This window comes from Nymphaea colorata, chromosome 6 (genome assembly GCF_008831285.2).
Source record: "Nymphaea colorata isolate Beijing-Zhang1983 chromosome 6, ASM883128v2, whole genome shotgun sequence".
In the NCBI taxonomy this organism is placed as follows: Eukaryota; Viridiplantae; Streptophyta; class Magnoliopsida; order Nymphaeales; family Nymphaeaceae; genus Nymphaea; species Nymphaea colorata.
This window is the reverse complement of record NC_045143.1, coordinates 9,362,748-9,378,368: the sequence shown is the minus strand read 5'-3', so window position 1 is coordinate 9,378,368 and position 15,621 is coordinate 9,362,748. Positions and strand designations below refer to the sequence as shown.

Genomic DNA, 15,621 nt, shown 5'->3' with positions numbered 1-15,621 from the left:
AAGTAAGCCTAAAGCTTTTGAACTTTCTGATAAGGGCATGCTTTCTCTAGGACATCAAGCTAATTCATGCTATATATTTGGGAAATGTGTTTTTTATTTTGCAGATTATCCATTTAAGTTGGAAGATACGTAATTTACTTACATAATCTTTTGTTTTTTTTCCTGGAGAATGATAAGAACATACCTTCATTTAGTTTGTTTCTTATGGATTAAAAGTGAGGTCCATTTGTTTCGGTAGTTTAAAAGCTATCCCAGAATGAAAATGTTCTTAAAAACTAAAGGCCCAAGGAGAGGACAGCATGATCGCGGCAACCCTCTTATGACCAACAAAACTAATAATACTCTGCAATAATATCACCAACTGCGTCTAAAATTAATTTTAAATTCGAAAATGATGTTCCAAAGGGAAAGGTGCAAGGTATAGAGCTAGCTCGAGCTCCACTCAAACTCGCTTGATTTAGCTTGAGTTGAGCTCGAGCTTAAATGAAAACTCAAGCTTATAAGCAAGTTGCTTGACTTGATTAAACTTATGTAAGTTCCTTTAATCTGAGTTTTTTTTTTATTTCTAAACTTAAAACAAAAGAAAGAGATCATATCAAATAAAGAGTTGGTAAACGAGCTTAAACAAGTTAAGCTCAAGCTGCGACTTGGTCTATCGAGTCAAGCTTGAAGTGACCTTGTATAGCTCAAGATATGAGTGGATTAGAGTTGAGCTGACCAGCTTTTCACTCGGCTCGGGTAAGGGGCACAAAAATAGAGACGCCCAAAATTGTACTGTTCTAATTGAATGACTTGTTTATGTGGGGCGTTCCCACTTGTAGTTGGTAATAAAGTCTTTTTTTTTCAGTTTTGTAATATAACTGATTCAGAGATGGCAGTGAAAGACACTTTTTTGTTTGTTAACTTTGTTTGTTTCTTCTCTGCATGAGAATCATTGCGTACTTCGTCTGTTGTCTCTCAGCTTTTTATTAATTGGAAAGTTTATTGTTATCTTCTGTCTGCTCTGCCTTCGTCTGGGGATGATATAATTCGCCAATGCATGATTGATCTGTACCGAGTAGTTGTAAAACCATTGCAATTCATCCGAGCTGCTCGTTTACATCAAAGAATCTGTTTGTATGGGGAAATTTTAACTGTATGGATAAGAATCAAGAAAGAAAATCATATTTTTCAGTGTGTTCATAAGATTTTCATGTTTCAAAACTTTAGTGGTCAACTATTTAGTCGTACAAAATCTTATTTCACATTGAAAAAGTATGTTTCCTTATAGCTTACTAAGGGGCATAAAGATCTAGCTACGTAGTTAGTTACATGTATATATAAAAGAAGGTGGTCATAAAACATGCTTTAATTTGTGGGTTTTTTTAATGAAAAATGTTGGTTTCTTAATCATCAACATTTGGTATATAAAAGGTGTTATTTTTTATAATTACAAAAACACATTAAAACTCAAAATAATTAACTTATTATGTATTTTCTATGAAATCATTCCCAATGATTTCTATAAGGTTACACTTCACAAAAGATGGAGTCTAGTTTTTGGGTAATTTAACTTTATAGACAAGATTTAAGGAATACTAAAACGAATAGTTAAGTTAATTATTTACGAACTACAATAAATCATAACAAATTTAACAATTTTGACAATATCAAAACTTATAAAAAAAATCAATATTTCAATAAGAACAGCTTGAATTAGAGCATGCTTGATATTCATGCATACGTTACCATGTTTATATTTTATTTAAAATATTTTTTAACAAAAAACTAAACGGTTTTGTGTTGTCTTCAGACTTCACCTCGTAAATATATCGGTTCCTTTCTTTTATATTTATATATGTATATACGCATGGGACAAATTTGCCACCTTTTAGCTTCTCCATGATGCAGATATTTTCTGGCCTCGTTGCCTCCCCGATTGTATGGGGCAGGTAAATGGAATCCACGGATATAACCAGTTTAGTAATTACTCGTAGTCGTCCCCGTCGGTCTCTGTTTCTCTCTCTCACACACACACTCTCTCTGCCTTCTGAGCGTCTGAGAAAGGTAAACTGAGTCCCGGGTCGAGGAAATGGCACAGAGGCGTGCTTTCTTTTCTTTGTTCATCCTCCTTGCAGTAGCTGGAGTTCATGGCGACTCGACCATGAAGACAATGGAGAAGTTCTCTGGCTACCCACCCGAATCAGATGATGCGGGCGACCTCGGCTCACTATCTTTCTCAGTCGACAATAATTCCTTAGAGCGTCAGGTGCATAACTGCGCGGCACTCACGGAAATTTTCTTTCCCGCTTTCTCTCCCTGCAAAAAAGAAGAAAAATGATGAAGGATGTGCTCTAGCTCTACATAAACTATCGGCCGCTTTCCTTTCACGTAACCCTTCGTCGTCTAACAGTCTCTTTGGGGGTATAAGGAACGCAACATTGAGATCTGGGGCGTAAACAAGCCCTAAGATTTCTCTGTAATTAGCGAGTACACACAAACACACACTCTCTGTCTCTCTGTCTCTGTCTCTCTATGCTGTCTCCACACACTCACACTCAGACTGAGGTATATATCTTTGTTACACCCGATGTCAATTGTTGAATAGTTCAGGCCATGCTGGCGTTTGTAAAACTGTTGTTGTTATGGATATCCTTCTTCTAGTCCCATAATCTTAGAGGTGGAATCAATAGCCTCCACATAACTATGTCAATGGTTCAACTGCTCGTTGGGAGTTGGACACCCAATTTCTAAATGCGTAAAAATCTGAGCTGTTTTTCGTCTCAGTAAATTTATCAAATAATATATTGTTGACAAAAGATCCCTGTAGAATGATCTATCCTGAATTTTAGAAATAGTGTGTTCTTCCTCAAAAGTGTGAAACTTAACTAATAATATCACAAATAGTAGTGTTAGTTTGCGGCAACGGGTCGCCTATCTTTGGGTTTATTCTGTTTTTGGGTTAGATATCTCAGCCCAGTGGGCAGTCATCGGAAGCTAGCATATCTGAATCAGTGGAAGAGAACGGTCTACGTTGGCCTAGCTAGTGTAATTTGATGGGTTAATTTATGTTTAATTTAATAGGTGAGAACAATCATGACGTTTTGACTACTAAGACGTAGAAGGAATAGTTATTTTCAGTTGTATCTTTCTCATCAAAATTGATAACTACTAGACGAAGTGTGTTTTGGAGTTTATGACAAAACAATTGGGTGTCCTTCTTAAGGTTTTTGAAGATTGATTTTACTTTATTTTGATATCTAAAATTTGATAATTGTGAATGTACATATGTAGATCGATGAGCTAGCAGGTTTTTCAGATACTTCTGCACCATCAGTGACACGCATCATATACAGCAAAAATGATATTCTGGCTCGCAGGTAATACTGGTGAATCTGTTGCAAGGATACCTGGTGTGTTTCCATGTCTAAACTTGTAATATCTACACTAACAATAAATGGTAAAGGACGTGAGTGTTTGTTCTGTGTCTTATACTGTTTACCCTACATGGCTGCTGGAAGTAGCATTTTCTGGAGCTTGATAGGAATTGTTCAATGTAAGAAATTCACATTGTAGCACTAATTGGTTCTTTCGGTTTTGATAAGGTTGCATAATGAAGATGAAGCTTTATCTACGTGTCTTATTGTGTGTAGCATGTACAACCCAAAAAAAGGGACCCTTTTGAACTTGTTTTGTATTCTGAACTGATTTTCCTTGATTTACACTAACTATGGTAAATGAATGTTCTTGTGTGATGTATTCTGACAGACCTTATAACTTAAAAGTTTGTGGTTTTGTGTTCCCATGGTGCCCAAGTAGGTTCTTCTGCCAGAACTTGATCCAGGCTGAATTGACATGTACATTTTCATGGAGATTCATGGAGGCATGAAAAGCACTCAGAACCTGATGAGGGTCCATCAACTCTAATTAAGCCTTCTAAAACTAAGGAAAACACTGGAAAGGATACCAAACTGTCCAAACTCCAAATTTGGAGTCAACCTTGGAAGAGGAAACTGTCATCTGAAATGTGTTCTCTGACCTAATTGGAGGACAAGATAAACATGTTAAACAGAAAAAAGTAAGGCAGAGAGCCTTTCTTGTATGAGCGTAAAGAATAATTTAAATATCCCTTCAGGACACAACAAACTTATCAGGAGAAGTGTTTGAAAATTTGGTTGTCTCGCGAGTCTTCTGCTAGTCGAGTTATTTGAATTTTGAAATTTCGAATTAGGCCTACACATTGCTGGTGTTCCCTGATTCTGCCTTGCATGAATTTCCAGTTAATCAAGTGCTGTATCTAACTCCCATTTCTTCTATTTATCTTTCAATAACAGGTATATCAAGAACCTAATGGGAATATCTGGGCTTTCTGTAAGAGAAGATGCTGTGGGGAACATATTTGGTCGTTGGTGAGCTTTTTGAACCTTTTCTTTCTGTGCTCCAGGGGCTGATGGCAACTGCAGAAATCATGTGCTACAACCACATAAGCGCTTGACAGTTGATAACAGCCAAAATTATATTACAGTATCAGGTTTAAATATGTTTGGACATTAAATTTTCTAGCAATGATAAATTTAGTTACTTTCAACTTTCAAGCATGAATAACTACAAGGAGAAAAAAAAGGTCTATTTTGCCCTTCATCGCAATGGCATGTTTTACATGGATGCAGCCGTTTCTTCTTGCTTCTGCTTCCATTTTCACGAATCGGATCAAATACTTTTATTAAATCTGAGACCATTCTGTAGAGAATTTTTGCCAATTGTTCTCTAAAGGTCGTATGTTTCGATGCTAACTGAGACTACTTGAGTAAACAAAAAATGCTAACAGTTACATGATTTTGTTTGCCAGGGAAGGTTCTCATCCTGAATTAGCGCCTGTCGCAACTGGTTCACATATTGATGCTATTCCATATTCTGGGAAATATGATGGAGTTGTTGGAGTTTTGGGTGCATTGGAGGCAATTAATGCCCTGAAAAGGTCAGCAGTTTCTTTTTAGCCTCATGGACATAATATCTTATATCTTACAATAATATAGGGAAATGCCATAATATTCGAAATAAGATTGATATTTTGATAGTAGCATGATATTTTCCTTTGTTAAGAAAATCCTTGTTTATATATGTTTTAAATGTGGCTTTTCCATTTTTTGTTTCCTTTACAATTTAAATAATTTCTATGAAAGTTTGCCGATATTTAAGTAGGAAATTTAGTAAGAAACTCATAACTTCCTGCTTATTGATGCATTTCATTAATAGTTTGAATTAGTGAGAGAATTTTTTTGGGAGTTTGCTAAGAATGATATTGTTTATTATGATTGTGACTGCTTCTCACATGTTTCTCATCCTATAAAAGATCTCCAATAGAAGATGAGAAACTTTTTCCTCTCTTTCGAAGTTTTTGATGTGCTTCTATCTCTTGCTATTGCCATAGAAGACATCGTCAAAATTTCCCCGTTTTCCCTTTAGTTTTTTCTTTTGCTGAATTTTTTTCAAGATCAAGATACTCTAAGAAGTAGAAACATGTTAGTGTTTACTTTTGAGTTTGATGGTTAATGTGTATGTTTTGATCTGATACTAAGGAAGATGTAGTAATTCGAGGAGTATGTTTTTTGCATTATATAATGATTTATACCATTGTTGTTTTTCTTACTCCTGCAGATCTGGTTTTCAGCCTAAAAGATCATTAGATGTAATCATGTTCACATCAGAGGAGCCTACTCGTTTTGGTATCAGCTGCTTGGGAAGGTATAAGCTTATCCCCCACCAGATTACAGTTGAGGAACTTTCCTGAATGCAATACTTTTTCTATGAAGAACCTATACTTGTATAAGTATATAGTTATTGAGGTTGTACATATAGAGTACTAGAGAACACAAACCCTTTGACATGGTTCTAAAGTTTCTGGCTGTTGGCTTTTCTGCCAGTTATTTGAGTAAAGCTCGAAATATAGTAACAAATAAACTCATTTAATCTCAAGTGACTGATGCATACTTCCATTTGGTCAGCCGCCTAATGGCAGGGGATGAAGCCCTTGCTCAACTTCTGTTGGGCACTGTTGACAGTCATAATATATCATTTATTGAAGCTGCAAGATCTGCTGGTTACATGATGGGACAACAGGAATTATCTAGTGTATTTTTAGATCATGGAAGTTACTCTTCTTTTGTGGAGTTGCATATTGAGCAGGGTCCAATCCTGGAAGAAGAAGGTAAAGTTACATATCAAGATAAAGAAACACGTTTGAGTGCATCATTTTTTTTCAATAGCTAAATACCCCACTGCTGGAAAACAGGTCTTTCTATTGGTATTGTAACTGCAATTGCTGCCCCTGCAAGTATCAAGGTGGATTTTGAAGGAAATGGAGGGCATGCTGGGGCTGTATTGATGCCATCAAGGTATGTAATGCCATATAGATGTAAATTTGTACATGTATATGTAGCATGCCAATATAAAGAACATATGCATATGTGTCACTAAATTAATTTATGTCTGGAAAATAGAGGAGAAAAAGAAGGGAACGTGAGGAATACTATGTGAATTTCATGTTTATTGCATAAAATTGTGATGATTAATTAAGATGGCACAGACTATTTATTCCTTTCAAAAGTAATGGCTGGAACCAAAAAAACAGATATGCTTGATTTCTACTTTTAAATAAAAAATAAAGTTCAGTGAAACTCTTTCTCATTTTTGGGTGCTTACATTACCATGGCCTGTCTATCCCCTGCCCCCATGGTCTAGGCATGCTTAGGATTGCAGAAAAGAGCTGACGTGTGTGAAGGTTGGGCCATTACTGACCACTAAACAGCCAGGTGCGGAGCTAGAATATTTATCAAGGGGACACTCTTGTATTTTTTCAAAAACATTTATATGTGAATTTTGGAATTTTTGAAAATTTAGAGTGGGGACAGAGCCTCCTTAACTCAACCCCTGCAAGCAGCTGTGGCCCATTTCACAATGTCAAACCCCCTTGGTGCTGCTTCATTGGATCTTGTTCATAGTGTTGATCATGTGCTGTTGCATAATTTAAGCTGTTCTAGTCAGTTGCAAATGTGCATCGTTCTGGAGAACTTTCTGACAGTGTTAATCACGTGTTGTTGCATGATCTAAGCTGTTCTAGTCAGTTCCAAATGTTTATCTTTCTGGAGAACTTGTAAGTACAGATTATTGAATTTATTTTGACCAGGAATGATGCTGGATTGGCAGCTGCAGAGTTAGCCTTAGCTGTTGAGAAGCATGTATTAGAGTCTGGATCATTGGATACTGTTGGTACTGTTGGTATGTCAATTGAACTTTTCTAGTTGGTGAAAGATCAGGCTTTACTTTAACCCATTCACCGTTCCCCCAGTAATTTGATAATCTAATCTATTCTTCTACCATTATATTGCCTTGAGTTCACTATCTTTAATCCATGGAACTAGCTTCATGTTAAATAACTTTTTACATTTAAATGCTTAGCTTGGATGCCTTTTTCAGATCAATTTGGAGTTTTAACCAAACAAATTAGCAGACAGAAAAGGGGGATGGGCAGAGATAATGGTTTTGTTTCACTATATTTTTTCCTTACTTCATACTTCCAATTTTTGCTTGATATAATTTTTAGTAGGACGTTACATTCACTTCTTTTCCTTTTACTTGATATTCATTTAACATTTTACTTTTCCTTTAACCTCATTTATTGGTTCCACTAATTTTTAGTTCCGGAAACTCACTGCTGGATGGTAGGTCTCCCACTTTTTATTCAGTAAGTCCAATTTACAAGCAGCACAAAAAATATAAGGGAGCAGGCAAGCTTAGTCCTGTTCCCAGCTATAGATCAAATAGCACAGAAGCTACATCGGTCGAAGGCTCAAGCCTTATAGACAGATTACATGGGTATACCCCTTGAACTCAGCTCCTCTTTGAGTAGCCGTCTTCTCTCCCATGTTGGTTATGTCCAATGAAGCCAGCTCTGCTTGCTATACCATAGCTTGATCCTGTCAGGAGGCCATTCATGATCAGAATGACGTCTGTTTAGCTGCTGAAGAATATCATCCAAACATCATCCAAACTGAGAGTTTCTGGAAGCCTGCATTGCATGTCCATTACCTGAGGCATGGGCACCATTTGCCATTCATTCTCCATTTCAACCCACACACCATACAACAGCTTTCATTTCTTAAATGATAGAATCTGAAACAAACTTCCTGCTCCCTTGGGACTGACCAGCACCCTTCAATCACCCCTGATTTCAGCTGTACCTTGCACTCCAGCTGCTTGCTTTTTTTGGAACAGAGGCACAAAACGGTCCCTTGCATCTTCCCCAAATTTTCTGCACCTCAGCCTGCAAATTATTTCTTTCTGCCCGAGCACAAATCTGTTGAGCACTTTCCAAATTCTCCAGCATGATCACTCCAACATTTATTCATCCATCCTAGCTTAAAACTACAAGCAACCCAAGCTTTTAATTCTTGAATGAAAGTGGAGTGAAGGTTCTCCTTTTGTGCTTGACCTTGCGACAACATAGCACCATATCAAACAGCAAACTTGCATCTAGAAGAAATATGTCCAACACTCTTCACTGAACTTCACATATAGTGCGTCTATTAGCAATTGAAAAACATCTTTCTTATCATTCTATCTGATGGCAGAATCCTGCCAAGTGGAGCCACATATATGAACCACTTTGCCCTTGGAAGACACCCCTTAAGCCAATCCTACTTTTGCCATTCCTCCACTTCATGTTTTTCCTGGTTAGCTGCCAGAGGTTAGAAAAACTAGCTGAACCTGCCGTCTTCCCTTCTGCCACAATTCATTGGTTCCTTCAGCCAGACATGGGCGTCTTGTGGAACATTTTTCCAGCATCCTAATGAAAAAGGAGATAAAATGAACTCAGAGTTAGCATTTCCCTGATAAAGTACTGAATTGCACTTTCAAACTGACCCTTTTCTTCAGCCAATATCTCTTTGTACAACAAATTTCGCCCCTTTATCTTGCCGAAATCTGATACTTCCTTTTCTTGTCCCCCATTTTGCAACTCCATAGATTCTCTCCCAACCCCACCTGTGACCCTTAAACACCCAAGATGCTCTGCCACTCCCCTTAAACGTCCATAAACTATGGAAAGATAAATAGTTAGATGAGATTAGCTTAGCCCAGAAAGGATCCTAATAACAAATGTTTCGGTAATTCTTAGTTGCTGACAAAAAATTGGTGTTCTTTGTGTGCTCAAGACATATTTGGTGTTTTTAATAATACCAATAATTATGTTGTTTCCTTCTCTGAAGACGTATCGCTGTCGGTCATCTTGATCATGCCACCAGTCATTTTGTCTGATCAAAGAAGTCCACTTGGTTGGAAATTTCGAAATGTCAAAAGGGGGAGAACTGAACCTGGTGGTGGGAAAAAATGGTGTTTATTGCTACATATGATGTGGGCAAATATCGTTCTCAGGTTTTTATCGGCAAGGTTTTTTCTCGTGTCTTTTTTGGCAAAGCTGTTTTTTGGAAAAATATCAGGAAAATCCCAGTGACTTTTAAAAAAAAATACAAAATCATCAAAATTAAGTAAAAATAAAATAAATGAGAAACTAATATAAAAACATCAAAAAACTAACTAGATAAGCAAGAAGTGAAAATTATAAAATGGAAACTGGCACTTTAATAAATACCAAAAGCACAGGTTATCTAATGGTTGAAGCGTCGGTTGGAATGCTTTTCTGGGTTTCCAGCAACCCTCACCATCGACGCAGGTTATCACTCATCACTCCTTAAACCCTCACACACCAAACACAGCTTCCTCACTTTTCAAACCCTCACTGAAGAGGCAGACACTCAATAAGAGGTTAGGCGCAGCTGGAAGACACAGCTTCCACTCTCATGTCTCACAAGAAGGGAAAAGTTAATAAACCCTATTCATTAAAAGTTAGAGTTAAGTACCCTTTTGCCATTAAAAAGATATTTCAGTCCAAAAAATACCCTTTGTTCCTTTTAACACGTTATACCCTTCTTTAGCAAAAGAATTCATCACATGCAGTTTTTATGAATTAAAAATTTAAAACCGTGTGCAAGAACATATAAACAGTACAGAAATTCAGTGGCAAAAAAAAAACGCGATTTTATCGTGATAATATTGCGATAAATATTTTTTGCCAATATTTTCAAAATATCAACAATTTTTTGTCGTTTTTTCATTCTCCTATTTTTTAACGATTATATCGCGATATTTTCGAAAATATCGTGATATCTAGACATATTTTTTATTTTATGTGGAAAAGTTCTTGATCGGACATACTAAATGAAAAAGATTGTTTATTAATGGTTGTTCTCTTGTTATGTCCAATGTGGGGCTTCACATAAATGTGATAGGGAAACTTATCTATCTATCTATCTATATATATATATATATATATTAAATTCGAGATTTGATTCTTATTCACAGAACGTTGCCAGCTTTATTGGATAATGCCGTCTTTTCTGTGTCATGCTTCTCCATGTGTAATATATATTGTGCAAATGCATGATTTGTGTCAGTGCATTTATATGGGTGTGACTGGTTTCTCGATGCCTATAGAAGATATGCAGGCAATACTATTTTATGCTTTTACTCTTCAAGTGTAGCTGGTTTGTCTCCAAATTCCGTGCATTGTTGTGAATTAGTTGGCAATTTGTAGAAACAGCACTTAGGTTTTGTACTTTTTCTATTTTGAACATGGATTGCCCTCTCATTTATCTTAATATTGCTGTGATACTTCTTGAAGGCATCATTGAGCTTCATCCAGGAGCAGTCAACAGCATCCCCAGCAAATCACATATAGAGATAGGTATGCATTAGTTATAAATATGCTCTACCCTTTGAGCGTGTTCATTCTTGCTGCATATCAAACATATTCTCATACTTTTTAAGGTTTTGATTCTTAATTTTCTTAAGCTCTCATGGGAGGAAGTATGTTCCAAATATGCAACCTTTAATTGGACTTAAATTGGAGTTTATTTTCCAGATACAAGAGACATTGATGAGGAAAGGAGGAATGCTGTTGTCGAGAAGATTCATCAATCTGCTGTGAAGATATCCAAGGCACGTGGAGTTAAGCTATTGGGTTTTCATATTGTCAACCAAGATCCACCAGCTCTAGCTGCAGAATCAATAATTGCTGCAATGAGTGTTGCATCTAAGCAGTTGAATCTTAGCTCTAAACGGATGATCAGTAGAGCCTACCATGACTCACTGTTTGTGGCCAGGTAATGCATTATGTTCTGAACTAGGATAAACCTAATCTGAAGTAGGTTTCATGTACCAGTGGTAAAGGAATTGTTTTCACATGACCCTTATGGAACTTATTTTTGGAAAGTTGGAAACATCTTTACACCTGTTCTATTTTGGTGGGATCAGTTGAAAAACAAGAAAATAACCTGTCAATTGACAACCATCCATTCTGAAACTTGATTAGCTGGTGTCAGGAAGTATGCATTGAACACTCCTTTTTTCGTTGGGAGAAGACATCCAGAGATCGGAATATGTGCTGGTTTATGTTTATGCGTTCACATGTCTGTGTAGGAGGGCTTGTATGTACATGCATATATGCATCATGTTTATGTATCTTGCAATATTACACAAAGTAATTTATTCAGTTCCAAACTTTTGGCTTTCCATTGCAAAGCGATCTTTTAATTTTATCTTAAACTTTGTATACAGTGACTTACATAGTTGCAACGAACTATGTTTACTTGTCTATGGAAGCTTCATATCGAAAGTGGGGTGTTAGAAAACTGAATTTTGAGAAGATATAATGAAGCTAGGAACAGAAAAAAATTAAAGGGTTGTGTCGATAGTCACTAGTTTGTTGTATGTCTACTTGATTTGTGGAGAACTATAGGTTCTTACAGAAGCTTCGACTAATATGATTGTACCTAGCTTAACTATCTAAAATAGCAGGACTGTATACTGCTACCTGAAAATTCATCACCATAACTTATTCCTGCATTTTGCGTTTTTGTCTTTAGTTCAATGCCACTCTTTGGCACCTGTTTTTTATCATTTCTGCGTTTAAATATTTAGCAACCTAAAAATGGGAAAAGAAAAACTCTATGCGTCATTAAGCTTGTTGTATTCCCATTTGCTTCAAGTGTTTGGTATCTCTGATCCTGTGGCAGGCTGGTAGCTAACATTTGCAAGATAAATCCTTTCAAACTGACTGCCTATTCGTTACTTGCAGAATATCACCAATGGGCATGATCTTCATTCCATGTTACAAAGGTGTTCTCCCTTCCTTGTTCCGTATTGTTTCACTCCTCACCACTAAAATTGATCTATGCATTACAAAAAGTTATTTTTTTATAATGATTTTTTGGGTTCATTCAACCTTATAAATATGATCTATATTCGTTTCTTAGTAGAGAACAATTTTTAGATTATGTAAATTCTAGTATAAGTATGGCTCATTTTAATGCCTTGGAAAATCATTGGTCGACAATGTGCCAAGTTTCAAGAGCTGAAAATTATGTTTCCATGTCCAAATAAAATATCATTTCTATCAAGTGTGTGTGTGTGTGTATATAATAGCATTTTTTTTTCTCTTTTATAGCGGAAAGTACCTCAGTCTGATAAAATTTAACTGACACTATTTTAAATTTGCTTATGCATTATTTATTTGCCCATGCAGGTTACAGTCACAAGCCTGAAGAATATGCTTCGATTGAAAATATTTCAAACGGAGTGAAAGTGTTGGCTCTGACACTTGCAAAGTTATCTCACAGCTGATGATGGAAGCTTTTTAGATCAAACCATGAACTCTCCAGTTGTGTTCATAAGCCTGGTGCACAGAAATTTATAAAGGCAATGGGAAGTATCCTTTTTGAGTCTTTGATTCATTTTGATGAAAAAGTTAATGCCTTTAATGTGCCTACGCGGGAAGCTCATAGATGGTGTGGAACTACTTCCTGGATATTGGTTCAATCATGAGAGTGAAGAAACATTTTCCCAACCAAATCTTCCATTGCCTTGGTGTAGTACAACTATCTTGTCGAGTTTTAGAACTTGACCGTAGAAGTTCATTCGCAACAGATCACTTAAGCAAAGAAATCATACTATCGACCCTATTCTTCAACATTGCAGGAGCCTCTCTCTGCAGACTGCAGACCCTTTTCTTTCCCTAGAGGACCCGAAGAAGACAAGGGCTTCAGACCCCAACGGCATTCCCATTCCCCTAAACAAAGAGAAAGCAAGAGACCTCAAACTACATTGTTGACTGCATACCTACAGAAAATCAAGGGCAAATAGTACGACAGTGCTACAACGAGACTACAGAAATTCAAGTAGACAAATGACGACTACATACAAACAAGAAGCCTGCATACCGAGCAGGACCCCAAATCTTTCCCAATTGTCATTCCTTGTTGCCTTCTGACGCGCTGATCTCTGTGGAAGATCCATTTTGGTCTGCTTTAAGTGTCATCATGTTGTCGAAGTCCTTTGTCTTGCCCAACAGTATCTCGATCTGCGATTCATTAAACTCAAGTTCATTGCCATAGTCAACTCTTAATGAATTGAAAAATGCCTTGAGCTACAGATTGGTAAATGCAAGATCACTGGAGGAACATTACGCGCTAACCTTTGCTTTTTGAACATGGCGGCCTTTGCTTTCGTCCTTCATGTCGATGGTGGATGTCTGAATCCCTGCACAAGGACACCTAATGTTAGTAATTTTTTACCAACCTCTAACTTGCACATAGTGGAGTTTTAACCACCGATAGTTGGAAAGAAACTCAAAGAAACTTACTTTTTTCCACTGCCAGTCCATTGTTTTTCAGAATCTCAGCAATAGTGACAACTGTAGCTATGGCTGGATGTATGAGAACAGGTTAGCCTTATGCAAAATATGAAGAACATTCAAACAAGGAGAAATAGAATTACAGTATCAGTCCGACCAGCACACAAGGAAGACACACAAAAAAACAAGGACAACAAAGCATAGAAATGTGGCAAGTAAATCAAGAGTCAATAGTAGGCAATTAGATTTTACAGTCAAGTAGGTTTAATCATGCGATTCATGATAAGGTTTTAAGGATATACAAGCTAGCCTGCAGGAAATCGGTATGCATTACAAAGGCGAACCCCCATGAATGTTTAATGTTTGCGAAGGTGGAAGCTCATTTAAATACGGAACCAACACATGCTACAGGATCCTTCGTTTGTAGTTCACTGTAAGTTTTCAAGGATTAACCAAATATCGGTACCAGGATCTTCTTCCTATCTTTCTGAACTTGCAGATAACACTCAATGACCAGTACGAAGTTTCCATGCCAGCTCAGAGACAAACTTCCTCACATGTAATGGCAGATACAAAGGAAGATACTGTAAAGCACATGTCAATTCCTCTTGATCGATTTACGTTTCGAATTTCAACCAGCAAGTGAATATGGAGACCATATCGGTAAATTAAAAAAAAACACAATTTCCACCGATGAAATGGTGAAATTGGTCTCATCATTAATATCTTTTTCAATCAATGGAAAGACGAAAGGATGGTACCAATACACATACGGTTTTCCAGAAAATCTTTGCCAAGTAAACAAAAAGGCGTAGAGGATATACTATCAACAGTTCCAAGTAAAAAAGAAGCCACGGATGAAGATCTAATGACAATGGACAGGCCAAGAGTTCTAGGCATACAGCTTAGAAAAGTTACAAGTACAGATCCAACGCGCCTTGACAAATTAAAAAATATTCCAGGTGTTGTTATAACGTAAAATCAAAAGTCAGAATCACGATTCCAGGAAATCAAAGATGAGCAAGAAACATAATTTGAAAAATGGAAAAGATACAGACACCCATCAGAAAAGAAGGCGAAACACAATTCTTACTACTCCAGAATTCAAAAGCACCAACTAGAGAAGAAACACATAAATCTGAAAGGACAGACCAACTGCAAAGAAATATAACATCAATATTTCGATCATCCAAGAAATCAGTGCATTTAAAGCCAAACATCAAGATCCAAGAAAAAGAAATTACCCATTCCCAGAGCCGACAGCTCCACTTCATTATACTGCTGCATGTACCTCTGCACGCAACCCGAGAAACGAAATCAAACCTCCGAAAGCAAAATGAAATGAAAGAATGGCAAAACCAGAAAAAACATCATGTTCTGCAGTAATATGCAGTCACTGCAGGATTCTGTGACCCCACAAGCATGCCCAAGATCGTCGATCTAGCGTGAAAAAAGAAAACCCATATCGGGAGAGAGAGAGAGAGACGTGACCTTGGCGAGATTGACGTAGAAGAAGAGAGGCTTCTTCGTGTTGGAAACCTGAATGCGGTTCTTCTTGGCCTCCGAAAGGTTCATCTCCGCCGTTTCTCTCTGCAATTGCGCCATCAATACTCCCTCTCTCTCGTAGAGCAAGAAGAAGAAAAAGCGGAAAACGAGATATTTCCCGAGCTAACCCGAAAAGGAATCAAAAGAAACTAAACCGTTGGCGACTCAGAAGTCCCAAATTTATAGTGGGGAAACCCGTCACCGTTCTTCCAATTAAAACCTGCCACGTGTACAAGTTCGTTAGCATCTCAGAGATCGATCCCATTTCTTTGCAGAGCCTCCGGAGTGCGCGCCACGACCCGCAGCCCTAGGGTCCACGGATTCCAAGACGATTTTATGCTTTGACTTTA

At 37.2% G+C, this 15,621-nt stretch overlaps 2 protein-coding genes across 5 annotated transcripts; one reads left to right on the top strand and one right to left on the bottom strand.

Annotated features, from left to right (window-relative positions):
• Window positions 1–1,923: 1,923 nt before the first annotated feature.
• On the top strand, window positions 1,924–12,821 carry LOC116256185 (ureidoglycolate hydrolase). The gene is made up of 12 exons (XM_031632452.2): window positions 1,924–2,248; window positions 3,274–3,359; window positions 4,314–4,388; window positions 4,829–4,957; window positions 5,638–5,724; window positions 5,985–6,187; window positions 6,272–6,374; window positions 7,166–7,257; window positions 10,718–10,780; window positions 10,958–11,198; window positions 12,173–12,213; window positions 12,620–12,821. The coding sequence occupies exons 1-12, from the start codon at window positions 2,072–2,074 to the stop codon at window positions 12,715–12,717; spliced, it is 1,395 nt and encodes a 464-aa protein (XP_031488312.1). The 5' UTR covers window positions 1,924–2,071; the 3' UTR covers window positions 12,718–12,821.
• A 140-nt stretch (window positions 12,822–12,961) lies between these two features.
• On the bottom strand, window positions 12,962–15,406 carry LOC116256186 (uncharacterized protein At2g34160-like). 4 transcript variants are annotated; one of them, XM_031632454.2, is made up of 6 exons: window positions 15,218–15,406; window positions 14,971–15,019; window positions 13,736–13,798; window positions 13,568–13,632; window positions 13,295–13,453; window positions 12,962–13,162 (listed from the first exon to the last, which is right to left on the bottom strand). In XM_031632454.2, the coding sequence occupies exons 1-5, from the start codon at window positions 15,329–15,331 to the stop codon at window positions 13,343–13,345; spliced, it is 402 nt and encodes a 133-aa protein (XP_031488314.1). In that variant the 5' UTR covers window positions 15,332–15,406; the 3' UTR covers window positions 12,962–13,162; window positions 13,295–13,342. The 4 variants fall into 4 exon arrangements, with proteins under 4 accessions (XP_031488314.1, XP_031488315.1, XP_031488316.1 ...); XM_031632455.2 differs by having other exon boundaries at window positions 12,962–13,212; window positions 13,314–13,453; XM_031632456.2 differs by having other exon boundaries at window positions 13,314–13,453.
• Between the last annotated feature and the right edge of the window lie 215 nt (window positions 15,407–15,621).

Bases quoted from the DNA above. Each gene is read 5' to 3' on its own strand.
- LOC116256185 (XM_031632452.2), top strand. From the start codon at position 2,072: ATGGCACAGAGGCGTGCTTTCTTTTCTTTGTTCATCCTCCTTGCAGTA. The intron at 4,958-5,637 runs GTCAGCAGTTTC...TTACTCCTGCAG, and splicing joins GCAATTAATGCCCTGAAAAG to ATCTGGTTTTCAGCCTAAAA. The intron at 12,214-12,619 runs GTGTTCTCCCTT...TTGCCCATGCAG, and splicing joins CTTCATTCCATGTTACAAAG to GTTACAGTCACAAGCCTGAA.
- LOC116256186 (XM_031632453.2), bottom strand. From the start codon at position 15,331: ATGGCGCAATTGCAGAGAGAAACGGCGGAGATGAACCTTTCGGAGGCC. The intron at 15,020-15,217 runs GTCACGTCTCTC...GGTTGCGTGCAG, and splicing joins TCTACGTCAATCTCGCCAAG to AGGTACATGCAGCAGTATAA. The intron at 13,454-13,567 runs GTTAGCGCGTAA...AATGAATCGCAG, and splicing joins GCCATGTTCAAAAAGCAAAG to ATCGAGATACTGTTGGGCAA.